Source organism: Maylandia zebra, linkage group LG14 (assembly GCF_041146795.1).
Source record: "Maylandia zebra isolate NMK-2024a linkage group LG14, Mzebra_GT3a, whole genome shotgun sequence".
Taxonomy (NCBI): domain Eukaryota; kingdom Metazoa; phylum Chordata; class Actinopteri; order Cichliformes; family Cichlidae; genus Maylandia; species Maylandia zebra.
The window spans coordinates 8,650,630-8,672,398 of NC_135180.1; the positions used below are offsets into that span (position 1 = coordinate 8,650,630).

The window sequence follows — 21,769 nt, forward strand, 5'->3', positions numbered from 1 at the left end:
TCTGACTTTGACACGTTTCGATTAGGCAGTTGAGTTTAGCACTTATTTGACTTGTTTCATGTCCATTACATGACAATAGTCCATCCATGAATCCATTTTCCTAGTTTATCGCATCCAGGGCCACAAGAGGGCTGGAACCTGTCACAGTCGAATGCTGTATAATCCCTAAAAATCTTAATCCATATTACTGTAACATCATATTACAATAAACACTTGTAGGCCTCTTAGACCTTAAAGTACTCCTGTCAAGATCCAACAGAAAAGAGCACCTGCAAAGATCATACAATCTGAGTGAGTGCAAAATAAGTTTTATTATTAATAATGTTTAGGTTAATAGTACAGCAAAGGAGGAATCTATGCAAAGGCCAAGCAGGTGGTCTAAGAAGCAAAGTCATGCCTTATAATAACAATAAATAAAGCTGTTAATACAATAAATACACGAAAGATTAATAAGAGCCTTCTATAATGCAGGCTACAAGAGGTCAACTTCTGAAGGGAAGTACTGAGAAAAGGTCTGTATAGAATCATTATAGCACACCTACAATAATAATCACTGGAACAAAAACCGCCCCACATGTTTGTCTTCTGAGCAGCATATCTATAAGATACATAACAAAGGATGGTCTAACGGAATGGACAACCAAGATCATCAATCCAGCAGTTCACCAGGGCCTCCACATCTCAAGTGTCCCCAGGTGGGAACTGTGGAGTGCTGGCCTTTCCTGAGGTCCAGCCTCTCTCTGGAACTGCTCTACTCTGAGGGGGGACCCTGGGACGACTTGGGTGGCTGGAAGAGCAGCATCGAGTCTGGGTGTGGGCAGGGTGAGGGGGTGCTCATCGGTGGACCTAGGCAGAGACTTGAGGAGGTGGTTGAGAAGACGGGAGCCCAGAGTTTTGTCCATCCAATCACAGGTCAGGAGCATGTTGTGAACCTCGTGCATGCACTGGATGTAGCCCGTGCTGTATCTCTGCTGGGCCTCAAGGCCTAACGTGGGGTCTGAATGAAGAGAGAAAAAGATACATGTGTCACAGCGAACCCCGGTGGTAACAGGAAACAGCACAACCAGTATAACCGGTTGGCTGCAATGACATTTCCATCCATGGCTCAGCACCTCAGACAGCCATCATTTTCTAATTTTTCCACTTTCGCCCATCCAGCAGCTCCACATACCACGTTGCTCTAACCACCACCCAGTGAAAACATTGTCAGACCTCCAACATATGCCATGATATGTGCTGATGCTGCCCCCTGCTGCCTAATGCCAAATGGGTCAGTGGATTTTCATTCTCACGCGTTATCGGTTTATTACGCCTAACCAAATTTAAAAAAACGGAGATATAAATCTATTTTATTACGATGAATAACAGCAGTAACAAAGCTCGTAATATCGTAATCAATCAAGTGCCCGGCTCCTTACCGTTAACTTTGTTGTTCTGGATGTTCTGCAGATGTTTCACCGTCATCTCCAAAATATCCGCTTTCTCCAGTTTGGATTGCTGTCGAGAGAGGAGAAACCTCAGTTATTATTGAGCCCTCGCTGTTTGCTCAGAGGAGACACGTAAGGACAATACTCACGTCCAGCCTGAACGCTCCGATCACGGTTTCTTTGAGCTGATCCAAACAGTTGTTTATCCTCTCCCGCCGCTTTCTCTCAATGAGCGGCTTTCTGAGCTGTAAAAAAGTAACCAAATCAGGTAAGAGCAGCAAAAACAAGATGGAGAGGCACTATGCTGGATTCATTTAAAAAATTGGTCAAAAAGAAACCCGGCTTCAGTATGTCCAGTACCTTTCTTTCCTCCTTTGCGCTAGGATGTTTCCCCAGGTTGTGCGCCATGGATGAAGCAGTCATGTTTTAACCTGTGGTGTGTGATGGTGTGTGTATGTGTATATGTGTGTGTTTGTGTGCGCGCTTTTTTGTCCCTTCTCCTCTGAATCTCAGTTCGTCTCTAGGGTCCTCGGCGCGGCGCGACCCTCTTATTTATAGGGCGCAATTAGCATGTGAATGCGCCAACTCTTTGGCTGCGGGATTTTCCCACACACGGGGTCCCATCAGTCAAGACTGACAGGTCACTGGCTCCATTGAATAACTGAGAGACCCGGCCTAGAAAAAAAAAAAAAAAAGCTCACAAGCGACAGATGTCCAGCCTGAAACCATTGCGCTACACCCCCCTTCCCCCCTCTTCACCCGACAACAACACCAAAAAACTGCAGTTTCCTCTTCTCCCAGGCATGAACAAGAGTGTGCAATTACCGTGCTTTACTCCCGGGACCCCCACGTCTATTCTATTCAAGGGCAACATTACACCTGCAAAAAAAGACCAAACCTATTTCCTCAGAGCTCACGGGACGACACAAAAAGGCTGACAAATCACCTGAGAATATATTTCTGTCACCTGTTATAGTTCATAATCATATCCTTTAAAACCCCTGAATTACTTTAACAGAAGCTGGTTGCACTGGGAGAGGTTGTACCTTCGTGGAAGCGCAGAAGAAGAGGGGGGGGGGGGGGGGGACACGCTGTGTATTTAGCCTGCTTTGATCACATTCGGTGTTTTTAAAATGTGAGACATCTGCTGTTAACTGTTTACGAGCAGATGTCAGATTGACCAGATACCCCCTCCCCCTTCAACCCTCTCTCGCTCCCTCCCCGTCCTCCTACCTTTTGGGTCCCCTAAAGTGGGAGCCCTTGTTTCAGAGCCACGCGACTGCCAGGCGAATGCCGGGTCGTGGGAATCGAGGTCGGACAAAGAGCGCTATTCACCCAAACTTAATCAGCATGAAGTGAGTAATAACCTTCACACAGGGCCCGACCAGAGGAGGACGAGGAGGAGGCTCGGCCTTTGGCAAGTGACCAGTAGATAGCCGGTGACGAGGCCAGGTGTAACACATAGCAACCAATCCAAATACATCAATCCCTCAGAGAAGCGTTAAGTAGGCGTCTGTATTTTTAAAGGGAGTGGGTTTTTGAAGCCACTGTGGGGCTGTTGTCGCACTACTATAACAAAAGTGTTTGTAATAGAGTTTTGATTTTACTGATCCATCTTTTTCCAGTGTTCAGTGGCAGACAGTGGCAAAAACAAAGACAAAATAGGCCCCGAAACAGCTCATGAGCTACAGAGAGAGACAAGTCAGAGTATCTTAGAAACTGCTGATCTACTAGGATTTCCTCGTACATCCATCTCTACAGTTTGCAGAGAAAAAGGGAAAAAAGTTTTCTGAAAAAAGAAAACTTTCAGTGAGTTGCAGTTCTCTCTGAGAAAATTATTTTTTGATGCCAGAGGTCAGAGGAAAATGGCCAGATAGCTTTGAGTAGTACCAAGGCAACATTAACTCCAATAACCAGTTGTTTAAAAAATTATGTGAAAGTGAATCTCTGAATCTCTGAGATCTCAATCCACTAGTGCACCTCTGGGTTGTAGTGGAATGGAAACTCTGCAGATTTAAAGCAGTTCTGAAATCTGACCCTGCACCAGCATGGTCAGCGAGTGTAATGTCAGTACTACTGAATTCTGAATTCTAATGGAATCAATAACACAGAGGATCTGGATTGTTACAGTATAACAGACTGCACAAATACACCAGGTATGTTACCTGTATGCAAGGGCTTGACATGCAGGACTGCCAATCCCATCAGTGTTCGCTTTGGGGAGTGGGTATCTCAAACCATCTGGGTGATGTAGTTGCTTTGAATTTTACGTTGCAATTGACTTTACTCAGTTAACTGTTTATGGGTTAAGATCAAATCTGATGATTATGATGAACATTTGATGAAATGATGAAACAAGGTTTCATTTTTCGTTAGAAGTTTGCCAGCAAAAGCAGATAATGCTTTATGAGGGGGCCATATTTGCTGCAATTACTTTTTGATAGTCAGCCATATCCCACCACTATCCTCCACCTGAGGCTTCTCTTGTTTAGAAACCAGCCTTCTCCTTCTGTCTTATCCCCCAACATGTAACTTTCAGCTCTAGGTGAACCCTTACTACACCTTTAGATGAAAAACAGAGTTTGGAGCTAACAGCTGCTAAACTCCACTTCATGCAGCTAAACAGACAGCTATAAAATTAAAGCCTCTTCCTGCTTCTGTTAGCTCTCACCTGAGGCTTTGGTTATTAAAGTGAATCACAGCTGTCTGTTTCCCAAGCCACTGCCTGCACATTCTTAACTTAATATCTAAGGAGTTAATGGTTTTGTGTATTGTGCATTAACAAAACATTTTTCCTATACAAGAGGCTTTAAAATACTCTGGCTGTTGGCAATACACTGCATCATCACTTAGAAAACAACTTAAAGTACAACTAATTAATTTAGAAATTTGGAAGAATGCAATGCATCCAATATTTGTTTTGTTTAGAGTTAAGGAAGAGTTTGTGCTAATAGAGAGAGCATACCACACAACTTAAAAAAAACCCCATTTCAAACAAAGTTCAGTTTTATTTCAAGCAAAATGTAGACAATTCAAGGAAAAGGCTGAGTTATTTCAAGCAAAATGTAGACTTATTTCAAATGTGTTAATGTACATCATTTCATTTGTCAAAACTGGATGAAATAATAATGCTTTGAGTTCAAATCATAACCTGTAAGTACAATATTTCCTTCAGGTGACATTTGATACAGTGTACTCCAGATTTATGCTAACTGCATCCTAAAAGGCCTTGGTTTCTAACCTTAAATGGGGTGCTAAGATTTCGTTCCACATATGCTCTCTGTACACTGAAATAGTTATAAAAGGAAGACAAATATTTCAAATTTCCTGATTTTAAGTCAATAATCCTAAAGTTTGTAATAAAGTAAAATATCTTGAACGTTTTATTACTGATCAGAGGACATGAAGATATTTATAGGCAAGAAGACACATTTCTATTGAAGTTTAGTGCATGTACAGATTGTGACCGATGCTAGTATTCATATTGCACACTGGACGGTTGCAGGGAAACTGTAGAAGTGGGATCATATGGTTCAGTGCAAGTGAAAGGTTGTTGTTGCTAAAGGAAGTGCTTTTAAGCTTTTAAGACACCTCATACGTACATTTATTTGCAGGCAGATTGTCGCTTGGGGTTCTACCTAATTCATCTTATAGGTCCCATGATCTGTCTATGGAGCAAGCGCGCCCTCATGCGGTGATCTCGCATGTCCCTGCAGTGTAACCCCCACTGTTGTTGCACGAGGCGACCACCGGAGGCGCTAGACGACACTGCAGTGACAGCCGCTCTCTGCTAACATTACCAGTCGGGCTCAGAGAAAGCACTAGGAGGAAACAGGGGCTGCACAATTAACAACAGTACAAACAAGGGGAGGCGACACGAGCAAGGAAAACAAAGCGGTTTTTGGTCCGAGGAGCACCTGGATTGCCTTTTACTGTCTTGACAAACCGGGAGAAACGAGTGAAAACGCCGTTTGCAAGGTATTGTGTTGTGAATATTATCCTATGAATTGTGGTTTGCAGGCATAGCTTTCTGAGCAAGTGGAAACTGTTTAGCTGAACCTAGCCTGCTACTGATAGTTGCTAAAGCCAGGCATGGTTTTCAAAGCACTAACGCGAGGAGCCTCAGTCAGGCCTGGCTAACGTTAGGCCGAGTTAGCTAATTAACGTAGCCACTTTTACCTTATGATAGCTAGTGAGTTGGTAATATATTGCCACAACTCCTAGCAGCTGTAAATGAAGGTTTAGCAGCTGGAAAATGCTTGTAAGCAGTGGGCCTGCCGAGGCCTCCCGTGTGTCGACAGCACACACACAGTCATATACACACTTCCATAAGCCAGCCAACAGTAGCACGGTTGTTTGGTGGACTGTGATTGAAAAACTATAGGCCACGCTACCTTGCAAACAAATAAAGTTCGCTGTCCTGCAGAAATGAAAGAAAGCTAAGTGGCATATTGTTCCAGCTTTGCGGTAAACGCTCCTTTGTTTGCTAGACTCCATGTTATTCAGTATCCATTTTGTTAACATTGCGCAAAGTTGGCAGACTTCACACCATCACAAACCAGGCATGGATAACAGAGATGGGCGGTGCTCACTGTCAGGTTTATGTTGCACAGCTTATTGGGCCGTAGGTTTGCAATTAGCTTTTAAGTTGTACGAGTGGTAATACTTTCATTAAATAGATGTGTTGATGTGTATAATATATATATATTTTATATATCGCTTGGAAAATGTTTTAAATAAATCAGGGGACTTGACTAGCACTTGCTAGCAGCGAGTAGCGGTTGCTAGCTTACCTTCAGATGGTAGCAGGGCACCCGCTGCTGTCTGGACTGAGAGAGATGGTGAGGTTAACGTTGAGCTGTTCTATGGCACTGTATTGTTTGAGTTCTGGTAGGTACTTATAGGACAGGATTCACTGTCACTTGCCACGACAAGTATTTCTAGGCTAATTTACCCAAAGAGAGGTCGAGCGGGTTTGGATTTTCTTTTTGTCTTTTTTTTTTTTGTCTGTGTTAGGACAGGTTGTACAGACGTCAGGTTGGCACAATTTTACTCGGACTCCTGATTAGTACCGGAGTCATTGTGGGTTAGATGTGATCTACCGATTTTGAACGCACCATATGTATTTCCCTCCTATTTGCGTCACTGGTACTGTATCAGGTCAGGAACAGAGAGGCGCTTCTGCTGCCTACATTAACGAGCATTAGCCTGCGCGAAAGACGCATGTGGCCACCTGGCGAAGCTGAAGCCTGTGTACGTTAACGAAGCTGTGAGCAAGCAAAAACCATCCGCTTGGGAACATAAGGCTCTCCTGTTTCAGCTCTGTCACACATGACACATCATATATGAATGGTGGGCAACAGCAGCAGCCTGCCACTCCACTTTGGTTGCTGCTCGGTTTTATATTCCTGGCTCCAGCATTGCTTTCTAAATGTGGACTCCCTGCCAAGATATAAGAGGAAGTGTGTGACAACTCCAGGGTTTGTGTGCACAGTTTAGAGGATCCTGGCTGGAAAACAGGTTTGTGGCAGTGCCAGATTTGTACCTTTAGGTCACTAAATTCACCAAACATCAAGTGGAAATATGTCCTAAAAGGGCAGCACGCTTTCTATTTTTCCTCCAGCTAACCTGATCATGAGAATGGGATTACAGTTTACTGGCCTGGTGTTGCCTCTTCGTGACTGTTCATGAAACTTTGACTTTTGCCCTGCCCTGTGAACTTAGGGTTGTTGGGTGGGTCGGAGAATTTTGTAGAAAGGGGTCCTTGTTAAGTCACACAGTTAAACAGGAGCAGCAGTGAGATATGAGATGGTGACATCAGTCGATTGCATCACCCGTGGCCTTTCTAGGGTCTTTAGTGTTTGTTTTTTGGTATCGTTTGAGGATTTAGTTTTATAGATTTGTGACTCAAAGGGTGTGTTTACAAACCTAAATTTGAACTGATAAAGTATATTTGGCAATGTAGTGTCTGTTTAGGTATGCTATTGAAGTGAAGGAGTCGGGCATACAAAGGTCTGAGGTGGTGTCTTCATTTATGTGGCCCTGTGTCATAGTAAGCTCATTTCACAGTTAATCATTTACTAATAATGACCAAAAAACTTCACAAGCTTTTACAGCTGCTAAATGAAGCTTTAAAGGTCAGATCTAGATATGTGCAAATCATTAAAAAAACATATTTCCACAAATTTATTTCTATAACTAACATGAGCTTGACTTTTATTAGTATTGAGAGCTTCTTTGGGACTTACTACGTAGGTTAGTGTTTGTTACAGGATATATGGAGTGCACCACTGCCCTGCCCCCACCCAACTTCTACTTCTCAGCTCAAAGTTGCATAACAATACAACTTCATCAAAGGCTCAATCCAGAGTAATGACATGAGCAGCATTTCTGCTTATCCAATGAACATTTGCCAAAAACGCTAATTCATAAAATAAAAAAAAAAAAATCTCTTGTCTTGAATACAGTAACAAGTAGAGGGATACATTTACTGCTACCATGCACACCTGTAAGTGCAGCAGCAGTCAATACATTTCCTGTTTCTGCGGTATTTAACCTTTCAAACTTCTCCTGTTCAGGGTTTTGTGTCTGCTCGTTTTACCATTTCTGTGATTGTACTTGGTCTTATCTGAAAGGTGGATTTGTTTTACATTTCTTTCCTCAGGTGGACAGTCGGCTGCCTGGTCACTCGTGGTAACTCTCCGCCATGCCTTTCCCCTTTGGCAAGTCCCACAAGTCGCCGGCGGACATCGTCAAGAATCTTAAGGACAGCATGACGGTGCTCGAGAAGCACGACATCTCGGACAAAAAGGCAGAGAAGGTAGGGTGAATCTCTTCATCTGTCAGGTGCAGTGTCCGTCACCTAAGAGAGTTCACTGTACTTAGTGACACGAGTTTGAAGGAATTTGTTTGAACTTTGAGATAATCTGATATGTTGATGTTGTGCCCTGGATTAATTTGTGTGTTCAGGCTACAGAGGAGGTGTCAAAGAGTCTTGTGGCCATGAAGGAGATCTTGTATGGGACTAATGAAAAAGAGCCCCAGACAGAAGCAGTGGCCCAGCTCGCCCAGGAACTCTACAACAGTGGATTACTCAGCACCCTGATAGCAGACCTGCAGCTCATCGACTTTGAGGTGAGACTTTTGATGTGAAGTTGAAAGAACAGGAACTAGTGGTAGATATTGAACAGTGGTCTCAATTTATCCAAGGTATGCAAGCATTGCAAGAATGCGTCTTACAGGGGCACTAACCTAATAAAATATCTGCAGTTAGAAGCCATTAGCAGCTTTACAGTGACATGTAAGGTCTAGCACTTAGCACACATGATGTAGAGGATTCAGATTGTGGTGAGAAAGTTTGAAAAGGTGTGGATACATTTTATTTCTCACTGCAAACATAAAGGGAACGCACAATAAAACCAACTAGAGAGCACAAGGAATTAAGCCTATATTAATCAGTCAGTATAAGTGGATGGATATTGATGATCTGAAAGCAAAACAGTGTTAAGTCATAATGTTTGTCCCATTCTTGCTATTTATTTTAGGAACTTTGTTGATCCACTAATTGTTTCAGGTGTTGTTTTTAATTTGTTTAAAATCACTTCACATTAATATTAGTTGAAGAATCACTTTATGTCGTGACATGTGCCTTATTTTGATTCACAAAATGGAAACAGTAAATGAAAATAAAAAATTATTCTTGCGTTTGTGGTATGCTTGCACTCTGGGGATGTCCAATCTGCCTGCAGAGAGCTCTGTTGTACAGTCGTTGTGTGGACCACTCTTGCTTATGCTTTTGTCCGTCTGCCAGCTGTGCAGAAGAGTGAAATTCCAATAAACAAAGAGCTGAAGTGAAACAGTGTTAAGAACTATGAAAAGTGTCACTTCAGCACTGTCTGTGCTTTTCATGCTATTTGTTTTTTTTGTTTTTTATCTTTGAATTTCTTTTTGCGGTTCTGCAGTTCCCGGTTAACTCTGCTGTTGCTCCCATGCCTATTCCAGTCTACTTGTCAACCAATTGGCATTTGGCAGAAGTATGTGTCATCTGCTTCCAGCAACACGCAGTGAGGATTTAGGAGGAGTGCATCTGCCATGGGTGAAAACCCCTCCCATCCAAACACAAAAGTGTACGCAGACAGACACATGTGCAAGATCATAAATGATGCTTAACATGTCAGTGTTCTGTTGGTCATCATTGTGTGTTGGCAGTGGACCTGCAGTAACTTTACACTCACTGATGATTTGTTTTTGTTTTTTTCCCCACTAATTCACAGTAGCAAATGCACAAATCAAATGCAGTATAGCAAATGATATAACTAAATATAAAATGCCCTCTGTGTTAGTGTCAAAGGATAACCTGTCTAGGGTTTAATCCGCCTCTTTCCCTATAATACCTGAGGTAGGGTCCAGCCCCCTGATGACCCTGATAAGAATAGAGAGAATGGATGCATGGATAAAATGACGAAAGAGGGTCTGAAAATTAAATTAGGTTCCTGAACTTGGGTAAAAAAAATTATTTAAGTATGCATCTTGTAAATATGTAATTGATCGCTTAAAAATAAAAGCTAAAAATATTAGATTCCTTGATATGGAACAGACTGGTAGGACCCTGCACCATTAAATGGTTCAAACCACATTTCAAAGTGATGTTTTTAAAGCTCTTGTTCTGTTTGACCAGCAGTGCAAAATCTGCAGAAATGTACTCCCTTTTAACTGTGGCTTAAAAAAAAAAAAAAAGTACTGTTGTTTTTCTCTTTAAAGGTTTTTTTTAAAGCATTTTGTTTTTAAAACAATGGTGCAGGAACTTTAGTTGTATGCAGGAACTATGTATGAGAAGGAAAAAGCAGGATGTTTCGAAAAAGTGCACGTGGATTGACAGCTTGCTATTAATGACAAACCTGCCTGTTTTGATATGGGAGCAAACTCATGTCTCGCTGCAATATGTCATGGTGTGTGTGGTAACTGCTGCAGGCTTCCCTGACTCACCCCATCACAGTGTGACTCACTGTACTGTGTGATCCTCCTTCCTCTTTTACCCTCGCTCATACTGCCCCCTTGCTCAAAAGAAAAGCCTGGTGAACAGTTGCAAAGCACAAGAGTCCAATATCAAAGTGTGACAGTAATTTGATATTTCTGATAACTTTACACACTTTTATTATATGTTCAGTTTTGCCAGTATACGACAGTGTCTCTCTTTTTGGCTCCTCTGTTTAGTGCTGTTTCCTGTCAATATGTTTAAACCTCAAGAGAACGAATCTTTCATCAAGGTTTTATTGCCACACTGCAGAAAATTAAAAATGCAGCAGATTCCTAGCCGTTCATTAGCTGTTATGCAATAAAGCACCACACCTTACATTTACAACGGCCCCTTGGCTTTCCACCCAGAGAGCTTGTTGTAAAATGACTTCATGTATAAATTCTCTATTGTGTGCATTTCTGTTCTGTCTAAGCCTTCATGTGGTATTTTTCTGTCAGGGTAAAAAAGATGTGGCTCAGATTTTCAACAACATCCTGAGGCGTCAGATTGGTACTCGGACACCCACGGTGGAGTATCTTTGCACCCAGCAGAATATTCTCTTCATGCTGCTTAAAGGGTAAGAGCATATACACGGAGTAATACTGCCCCCCCCCCCCCCCCCCCCCAATGATTATTTCATTATAATTGTTGTTGTTAACAGTACTTGGTATTGAAAAGACCAAGGAACCAAGTAACTTCTTCCTAGCATAAAGGGAAATGAGAGCTGCTGCCTATATAAGAAAAGTAAAAATAGAACAAGCAGTCCAGTTCACTACAGATTATAAAAACACCAGTATAAGGCATCCTAGAGTGCTACACCTTGTGGAAGGTGGCTCGTTTCTGTGCACCTCATCCACGCTTACGGATATCCCCTGGTCTGCCCTTCACCTTGTCTAATTTTGCAGTAATAGAGCAGCTACTAGTAACATATACAGTTACACTTTTCTTGTTTTTTAGAGTACAACAAGCTACATGCAAGTCCAGGCTGGAATAAGTTTGTGAATCGCTGTGCTCAAAATGTCAGGTGTTTCAGTTAGATAGAATTGGAAGTCTGCGCTTCTCAGATTCAGTAGTTCAGTGAAGGTTTGAAAAGGTAAGTGGAGAGGTTATACAACACATGAGAAGCACAACTGGTTTTATGTTGTCAGTTTAGTCAGATTGTTTCTGTCTTTCTGACTTGGATGAAGATATGAGAATATTTGGAGTCACCTGTGCAGAAATCCTAGCGACTCCAAAGGATTTAAAAATCTCTTCTTAAACCTGTTTTGTGAAAACCAAGCACACGACACGAGGATCAGTCATTTTGTGCCAGGGGCACGGTGAATAGATGCACTACTGTACTGCACAGCTTGACGTGACTGAAGCTTTCTGTTCTTTGTGTTTGTTCAATTAATCCCAAGGGAAGCTATTTAAATGTCTGCAGTAAAGTGGTGCTCTGAAAGAACATACATCTTGTGCGCATACTCCCATTGTGATAGGACTAATGAGGATTTCCCTTGTTGTGTGTCGCACAGTGGAATTGATCCTCATCAGTAGTGTAAACATCATAAGCTTTCACCCAGCTCAGTCACTATCCCTGCTTTGTCTTTCCTGAAAACTGAAGGATCTTTGGCTAGCTGCACTCAGTTTAAACACTGGAAGTCTGTTTTATGTGAAACTGGCGGGGCCATATCATACCGTTCACGGTAATACCGGTATAATGTTGGGCAAGAAAATGAAATATTGCCATAGAATATGGGTAAAACGTGCATGCGCAGTGCCTTTGTTTTCATATGCACATGGCGGAAAAAGCATGCCAGCGACGGAGAATGAGAAGGGCGAAAGCGGATTGTTGAATGAAACGGATGAACCAGAATTGATTTGTAAAAATGCTGCAACTTCAGTGATGTGGAACTGGTTTAGCTTTTCGTCCGTCAGCTACACAACAAAGTTTTTTTGCACTAATAAAGTTGTGGAGTTGTAAAGTATCTTGTCTAGTGTCAATTATATCGTCAGTTATATCGTTATCGCAAATTTTCAATGTATATCGTGATAAATATTTGTAGTCATATCGGCCTGCTCTTGTTCTGTACACCATTATTATGCCAAACATTTTGCAGCTCACTGTGTTCTTGTTTTCAGTTTTTCAGGAAACCATCCATCCTCCTACCGCTTGTGTTTGCGTGCATGTGAAATACAAAATGAGAAATCATTTTCCATATGTTGATGTTATATGCAGGTATGAGTCTCCAGAGATTGCACTGAACTGCGGTATCATGCTGAGGGAGTGCATCAGACATGAGCCACTGGCCAAAATCACACTGTGGTCAGAACAATTCTACGACTTCTTCAGATACGTGGAGATGTCCACATTCGACATCGCCTCAGACGCATTTGCCACTTTCAAAGTAAGTCAGCAAAGTTGTTAATCTATTGAAGTAATGCTCTAAAACATCTATGGTTCCTCATAGCTGTAACTGCCTAAACAGCTTAAAGAAAACAGACTTGACAAAGCACAGTCACCAAATGCCTTGAATTAAAAACCAGATCTCAACACTTCAGCTCTCATGATCTGCCTCTTAGATTCAAAAGGGAAAACCTGGTCATGCTTTTATGTTTATGACAGTTTAAATAGCTGTTTATATTATTATGTAAGCCCTTACTTGTAGTTTGCTACTTCAGTCTCCCATTGGAGCAGCTCATGTTTAAGATGGTATTTTTTCAGGATGGGGACGACAGGCCAGTGCCAGCTTTGAGCATGCAAATCGAGGGCCAAGTTGTAGTACATGTAAAATAATCACTCAAAGAGAGTGTAAGAAGCAACAGAAAGTTTATTACTTTATTCCCCTGGCATGACACACAGCTGTTCTCTGTCATGCTGAGAGATTTTTTTTTTATTTTATTCTTTTTTGGGGGGGGGGGGATTCTCCACTAAAGGGTATCTGAAAATGGCTAAATCGGGCAACAAAGTCACTAAGTACAAGACAGCGATGTGAACTGAAGCAGGATGATTACTGCTGTGAGTGAGAGGGGTTTTCTTCTAGACACATATTTAAAAAAAAAAAAAGAAAAGAAAGGAAAAACCTGATAAATCCAAGTAGTCAAGTGTTTTAAGTGCACGGCCCTTTGTTAGCTTTGATAGAAACCAAACAAGCTGTGTAGTTACTCTGGAGTTCTTTGACTATTTTAAATCTTGTGCTATTCAAAAAGACTTTCACACCTTTACTTATTGAATACATTTACTGGCATGTTAGTCTTGACAGTAAACGTGTTCATTCCATCCAGCTAGAGCTGGGCGATATGAGATTTTTTCATATCACGATATGTTTTTTTCATTTCAGTCGATAACGATATCTATCACGATATAAGCCAAATAACTATATTTGTAAGATTTAAATGTGCCGTTGCTCACAAGTAAAATGTGAAATAATCAGCAGCTTGTTTTTATTTAAATATTTATTTCCCATAATAAGTTCAACAGGGTAGATGTACTTAAGGAACATGAGACTTTTTCAGATAAATAAAGGCAAATATTGCAAACTACACAAAAGGCAGCCGCTAAAGCGTTTAAGTTTCAAAATAGAACAAACGAAACAGACTAAATTGTCAATTCCACTTAGAAACAAAGTATTAATTCTAAAAATAAATCTTAGTTTGTTTTACAGAAGAACAGACAAAACTGACTAACTTTTGTCAATATCAAATAAACTGAGAACTAAAAGGAAATTCTCAATCTCTCCTTGTTGTATAGCTGAGCTTTTCAAACAGTTTTTAACAGTTACTTTAGTCTGACAAAAGCCGAATGACGAATTAGCGCTTCCAGTCAGAGACTGAGGCTACGTCCACACGTACACGTGTGGAAAATCTCAGTTTTTGAAAACTGAGATTTTCCGTTTTCGTTTTAAAAAATAATCCCGTCCACACATAAAGGCAGAAATGAAGGAAAACGCTGCTATGAACATGCCAAAGCAGCAGGTGGCGCTAGATTCCTAACCGTGCAGAAATGTTGGCCAATCAGAAGTCTAGAAGCCTCGGTGGGAAAAAGTAAACAAAGCTGGGGCATAGAAGCAGAACAGAGTCGTATGTGTGGAGGGACAGTAACTGTGTGTATATGTAAGCATTTAAACACTGCAGAGAGTAGAATTAACAGTATTGTAGAAATTCATTTCACCGAAACAATAACGTGGCGCACAGTGTGACGCATGCACCAGTTTATTGTATTTCCAGACTTGTTTTCGGCACAATTTACAGTGCACGCTACTCTGTTTTTTGTCAGACTTGAAATAGCCGAAATACCTTCACACTACGGAACTTCTCTGGCTCTTCCGTTCGACAATCTCTCCGGCATTGGAACCATCATCTGTTTTCTCTTCGGTCACGCTCGGTTGATTTTTCTAGTCGGCACACTCATTTCCTCCATTACCCGCTGGCTGCTTCCCAAACAAACACACGTGCGGCTTGGCACTTGTGCTGTACGTAACAAGTCGCGCGACGTGACGCTGCGGCTGTGATTGGTTCGGCTCTGCGCTACTTAATTTGGATTGGCTGACCTTTTTTTTTTTTTTTTTTTTTTTTTTTTAAAGAGGACAAGAGCGGCGAGGTCTATCGCGATAGCTTAATTTCTCTATCGAGTAAAAGTTATATCGCGATACATATCGTTATCGTTCTATCGCCCAGCTCTACATCCAGCAAGAGATAACTTTGATAAACCATTGTAATAAAGCATTTGTCTGCTGTCTTGGAACAGTTTCAGTCATCAGACAGTGAGCTGACATGTCTTTTCTCGCTAATTTTTAGCTTCAGAGTGGTTCATTTAGTGACAAAACGTAAATGGATTTCTTTGGTTTGTGGTTTGTATCTGCGCTGTACAAATAGGAGACAGATGGGACCCAGTCATAACTGTCAGGTCTGAATGTGTCGCTGATAGTTGGCTTTGTCTGTTTCCAGGACCTCCTTACAAGACACAAGCTACTCAGCGCAGAGTTTCTGGAACAACATTATGACAGAGTAAGTTCACATTTAACTAAAAATATCTAGATTAGATCAAAATATGTAAAAAATGTACTCTTAAATAAACCATATAGCCTCACCCCTGCCAAGGATAGTGTTTGAGACAACTATAAGCTTTAGATTAAAAAACAAAAACAGTTTCTTTTGACCAATTACGTGTGAATTAGGTCTGTCTCTGTTAGTCAGGCGGTTTAAGATGCTGGCAATCTCTTTTTCTAACAACATCAAACCAGCCATTTGGGCGATAATTTGCAGGCTGGGAGCACAACATAGCTGTCAGTCCGTGAGAGGAAAAGCTCTCATTTTCCTGTCACAGTGTTTTGATACAAGATACAGATGTAATTGTGAAAACACCGCTTGAAGCATTTAGATGACTGCCTCTCTCGCTGACCACTTGTATTTTGTCTGCCTCACTGCCTCTTTCTCTGCTGCTCTAGTTCTTTAGTGAATATGAGAAGCTGCTCCACTCAGAAAACTACGTGACTAAAAGGCAGTCCCTCAAGGTAAGAGCCCAGGATTGTGCCAGTAAAGAGGTTTCAAGTAGTGGTGCAACTCTATTCAGAGAGCTATTTAAAAATGGTTTTTAGTGTTGGGTTTCTCTGAATCACTCTTAACATGACTGCCATCTAGTGGTTAGACCACAAACTTATGTGGTTATTTAAAGAGCTTTAATGGCTTTTTCACTGGCCTCATATTTGGAGTGTTTAATTCGATTTCAGTCTGAAGACTGAGTACTTGATGACTAAATCTGTAATCCAGATGTTTGACCACTGGTGATTCTCAAACACATTTTTATTGCCTTATTCATGATCACTAATGATTTATATACAAACGAGTAAAGCGTGACTACTTATTTAAATATAGTAGAAGAAATACACTGATGGAATACATTTTTATTTCTTTTCTCTCTCTAGTTGTTGGGGGAGTTGCTCCTCGACCGGCACAACTTCACCATTATGACAAAATACATCAGCAAGCCAGAGAATCTCAAACTCATGATGAACCTGCTACGGGACAAGAGCCGCAACATCCAGTTCGAGGCTTTCCACGTTTTTAAGGTAGAATCAAAGCACTGTATGCTAGTCCTTTCTACAGAAGAGGCAAGGCTTGAGGGGGGTAAAGAAAATATTAAGGTGCTTAATGCACTTCCTGATTTAATAGTGTTGTGTAAATTATTCAAGACATCAGGCAGACTTTCTTCTAATTTCTTCTACTTTTCATGTGGATCATTTCTAGTTCTGTGCTGCTTTCTTTTGCTTAGTGGAAGAAGCAGCAGGTAGAGAACTGATTCATGTGCCAATACGCTGAATTCACTGAGCCTGCAATGCAGAGCACAGACTACTGTCACTGCCTGCAGTTCAAGACAGAGCTGCACCAGTTCATGGAGTAATTCAATTATAAAAAATTCCTGACACAAATGTTTTGCTTCAGTGCTTCATTTAACGCACAGCTGTGCAGCGCATCGATGTGTTAAACAATGTAAACATGAGCATTTCAACTACATTTGTGACTAAAAACAGACCTGCAGTACAAACGTATTTAGGAGCAACGTGTGAATAAAGAAATCTGACAACATTAAGCCCACAGAGTTTTAAACAAACACTGACAACACAACAGCAGCAGTGATGACGACACAGGCACAGTTTAACGTACATGCAGCAAACGGGGTGAGTCTCATGGCGGACATGGGATGCACTAGATCATATTTATTTCAAACATTTTTCAGATTGAAAATGAAACATAAATTATAGTGTTCACTAAATTACATTAATATTTAAAAATAAGAAAAAATAGCTTTAAAAAAAAATAAAAAAAATAAAAATGTATATGGGCCAGTAAAACTCTGAGCCACTGACCTGAGGGTTGTTAGGTTGGACACATTGGTATTATTATCATCCATACATACATCGATCGTGGGGCAGCAGCCCAGCCCTGACCTCCCTCTCCCCAGCCACCACCTCCAGCTTGTCCGTTGGAACACCAAGGCGTTCCCAGGCCAGGCTAGAGATATGATCTCTACAGTATGTCCTGGGTCTGTCCCGGGGCCTCCTCCCGGTGGGACATGCCGGGAAAACCTTGCCCAGGAGGCGCCCAGGGGGCATCCTTGTCAGATGCCCAAACCACCTCAAAAGGCTCCTTTCGATGTGAAGGAGCAGTGGCTCTACTCTGAGCCCCTCCCGGATGGCTGAGCTTCTCATCCTATGTCTAAGGGAGAGACTTAGATTCCCTCTACCTTATCGTGGTTGAAGGGTTTGTGTGTCCCAGGGATCCCAGGGGCGATGTTGTTTTTAGGGTTTTTTTTTCCTTTTGTTTGTTTTTGGCCCCTGGTAGGGTCTCCCATGGAAAATTGGTTCTGGGTGAGGGACCAGACAAAGAGCAATTCAGAAGACCCCTATGAGAAGACCATTGAGGGAACAGTTCACCCTGTCCGGGATAGGGTTGTTGATATTAATGTTATTATTATCATTTATGTTTTCATAGCAGCAGTATAAGAATTTGGCATCAAAGCACAGAGCACACTTCAAAATGCTGGTATGCTCGCATTTCTTGCAGCCACCACTTTCTTCTTTAAAGGCTTACAATGAAAACACATGAACACACACCTGTTCTACCTTGTTGTATATGCATCGAATTTTATTCAACTCTGACATATGACTCTACTTGAGATATTTATGTTTTTGCATTTAAGAAAATGTTTTCTTTAAAGAATAAATTTTTAATATGACCTCTACATACAGTCAAAGGGTTTAGTTGTTGTTTTTGTTTGTTTTTTGGCAAATCTGAGCTTTTTATTCTGAAAGATCCTCTTTTCTCTTTGAAATATTTATTATTGCTCATTAATAGGACAAAAGTATTTCTCATCAGATTTTTCATTAATCGATGGAATAACAGAGTACTCGGTTACTAATATAATCAATAGTGCAATATATATTGTTACTATTTAGTGAGTTATTTGGTGAAGTGTTGGTGAGCCTCTTCTTGTGAGCACATGTGGTCCTGCTAGCACCACAGATACAGATTCTGTAGAAAACAAAATCATGAAAAATTCCCTCTTTCTGTCTCTCTCCACAGGTATTTGTGGCCAACCCGAACAAGACACAGCCCATCCTCGACATCCTGCTGAAGAACCAGACCAAACTCATCGAGTTTCTGAGCAAGTTCCAAAACGACAGGACAGAAGACGAACAGTTCAACGATGAAAAGACTTACCTGGTCAAACAGATCAGGGATCTTAAGAAGCCTGCACCTCAGGAGGCCTGAGGCGAAGAGCGTGCAGAAGTTTAGGGGGGGAGCCACCAGGACCATGTCTGGACATCATCCAGGCAACATTTGCTTAATGGACCCCATCAGCAGCTGCTGTTCTGGTTTCTGAACAAAATGTAAGAAACAAATTAAAAAAAGAAAAAAAAAAAGAAAAGAAGAAGAACAAATCTACTCGTATCAACTCGTCAGGAAGTTGCCAGCTCCTCTGCACCCCGGAACTTTTTTCTTTTTGTTCCTTTCAGTCTTTTTCCCTCAAAAGAGAAAATAATAGTTGCTGCTGCTTTCTTGCACATCGAGACATTTACGGTATATTATATTGACACAACCCACAGCCCATCAAACACAGTGGCAGAAAATATCCGTGCATTTAAAGTAAGGCAGACTTCCTGCAACAAAAATGGACCCGTTTACACAAACATGCGTATTACAAAAAAAACAAAACATGCATACACACATGCTGCAAGAATGTGTGTATGTCTTGGAAATGGTACGAGCAAGTTGAACATTGGTGTGTGTGTGTGTGTGGGTGTGTGTGTGTGTGTGTGTGTGTGTGGTCGTTGCATGCCTCGAAATGTGACAGATCCATTGCTGTGCCCGGCGTCGGCTCTGTGATGGCCTGCCGAGCCCGGCACCCACGTTCAGTGCCACAAACTGAAATTTGTGTGCATCACAGCAACATGTATGCCTTCATCCAACAAAGCAACAGCGGCTCGTTTTACAGGGGCGAACTCTCAGACGCCATCGCACCGTTTACCTCCCGTGTGCTTCGTCACCACAGGGCACATGAAGCACAGGCGCAAAGCAGGGAGGGAGGAAAGGTATAATTCTGGTGAAGCCCAAGACATGGACATTTTTATTGTTTTCTGGGACAGGATGAACATGTACATATGCCTTTTTGTTTCTTTTCTTTTGCTTTGTAGATTTTTGTTTAACCTTGACACATGAATATATATTATATATATTACCTTAAACATAATGTTTTCGGTTAATTGTAATCAAATTGCTTTCTAAACCATAAAAAACAACACAAGTTAAGTGACATTGTTTTTGCATTTCATTTTACTGCTGATTGCTGGTGGGTTTCTTTGTACATACTTTGAAGGGCCAGCTCACGTTTAGCTAACCTTATAGGATATTAACAATTTGTCCAGCAGAGGAATGTCATTGTATTAGCTCTGGATCTCTTAATCTTCTTTTTATTCTCCATCTACATTTTTGAGTATTTCAGACTCAGACTGCTGAATATGTATTGGGGGAGGTGATGTAGGCGCAGAGCATTTACTGAAACATTAAAGCCTGTGTGTTTGTGCACTTTGTGAAGTACTGGATGATCAGCATCACTTACTGGAGTTAGGGTGATGAAGATTTCCCCAGTTTCTTCATTAACTTGTTTTTTTGTTTTTTGTTTTTTTTTTTTTTCTTTCTCACTGTTTGGCATGAGGCCCTGGAGTGCTGTGCAGCCCCACAGTGAGTGTACTTCTGGGGTGACCTCATTAGGACTTTGGAAACTCAGCACATCTTTCCACATTCTTACCCCACCCCCTACAACTTTTTTTCCCTTGTGTTTGAGCCTGTCTCTTCAGAGGGTTGATTTAATTCCAGTACAATTGTGAGCGTAAAGCATTGTGGGTAGCAGAGTACTTTGGGCATCTTGGATTGTCCTCATGGTACTGAGCAAAACTGATGAAACCACAGATTTTTCTGCATTTACACTGAACTCGGGCAACGTGTTATGGTCAACACATTCAAGCAATTTAGACAGAAACCAGAAGCCCATAGTTCTTCCATGAGCATTGAACAAGCATGTTGCTCCACTGGCTGTGCATGATGCTGTACTAAAGATGTTGTACTGGAATTGGTTTTTCCAGCTATTTAACAACATTGAAATGTCCAGTTGAACTTTTGGCTACATGGCTGTACGCTGGCTTTGACTCCAGTTTCAGCAACGAGCGTGTGGGTGCTTTCAGAAGTGTCAAAGGCTTGGGCCCTACAATCGAAATAAAGGAATAAAAACAAAACAAACAAAAAAAGTATTTGGAATAAAACAAAGCCTGTTGTTGCTTTCCTTCTGACTATCAAAGTCTCGGCTGTTGATTGTATGTGTGCTCTGTGATTCTAAGGTTCATGTGGGTACTTGGTAAAAGCATTACAAAGTCAAGTGTCTTGTAAATAGCCTTTTCTAATTTCGCCACTCATTTTCAGTCCAGTCCTTGTACCTGACCATTAACACTGACTGATGAATCCTTCTAACATAAAGATGGGAATCGCTCAGTCTATGCAGAACAGACAACTTACAAAAAGCAAAATTTGTAATTGAATCTTTAGGAACTTTGTTACCATTCTTTAGTTGAACCTATGGAAACTGCCAAAGATAAAATGGCGACAGACACAAAATAGTATTTCTGAAACACCAAGGTGATTCCTAAGGAGCTGTTAGCTCAAAACGTATAATATCCCAGCATGGTGTGAAGGGTGTCCTTATTAAATAAGGAAGCTAGAAAAGTGGAGGATGAAAGAAGTTTCAGGCCTTAACGCTACAACAGATAAACGGTGTCTGAATCCATGTTTATGGAGGACTTCAGGCGAGAGGTAGAACAGTGAATGTAGTGTCGTCTGTAAAACACAGTGGAGGGTCTGTCATGGTTTGTGATTTTACCAAAATTGATGGAATTACGAACACACAACTGTCAGATTTTGATCCACTGTGAAAGATCATCTAGAAAGCATCTGATTGGCAGTAATTTCATTTTTCTGCCAGTGCAGTAAACCCATATCTAGAGAGTGTTCCACTGTGTGTTTTTCTACAAGTCACGGATTGGTGTCCCTAGAACCCGGACCTCAACATTACGAAAGAAGTGTGGGGTCATCTTAACAGAGAACAGACCAAAAGGCAGAAACATGCAAAGAAGCGTTTTGAATGTCCTTCAAGGAGTTTGGAGAACTATTCCTGAAGAAACAGAACCCTGGTTTCTCGCTATATTAAGGCAGGACCTATACCACACCACGTAGCAATATTCCAGTGTAGAAATACTGTTGTTGGAAAACTGACCTATCACTACTTAAGTATCAAAAG

The 21,769-nt window shown here is 41.3% G+C and overlaps 2 protein-coding genes across 2 annotated transcripts; one reads left to right on the plus strand and one right to left on the minus strand.

The window, feature by feature from the left end:
• Positions 1–292: 292 nt before the first annotated feature.
• her8.2 (hairy-related 8.2) lies at positions 293–6,286 on the minus strand. Its single transcript, XM_004562793.2, has 5 exons — positions 6,221–6,286; positions 1,788–2,102; positions 1,577–1,672; positions 1,419–1,497; positions 293–997 (listed from the first exon to the last, which is right to left on the minus strand). The coding sequence occupies exons 2-5, from the start codon at positions 1,848–1,850 to the stop codon at positions 663–665; spliced, it is 573 nt and encodes a 190-aa protein (XP_004562850.1). The 5' UTR covers positions 1,851–2,102; positions 6,221–6,286; the 3' UTR covers positions 293–662.
• Positions 5,184–20,745, plus strand: cab39 (calcium binding protein 39). Its single transcript, XM_004562795.5, has 9 exons — positions 5,184–5,405; positions 8,092–8,247; positions 8,397–8,561; positions 10,902–11,020; positions 12,662–12,830; positions 15,370–15,429; positions 15,870–15,935; positions 16,347–16,490; positions 18,505–20,745. Exons 2-9 carry the CDS (start codon positions 8,134–8,136, stop codon positions 18,691–18,693), a joined length of 1,026 nt encoding a protein of 341 aa, XP_004562852.1. The 5' UTR covers positions 5,184–5,405; positions 8,092–8,133; the 3' UTR covers positions 18,694–20,745.
• Positions 20,746–21,769: the final 1,024 nt, after the last annotated feature.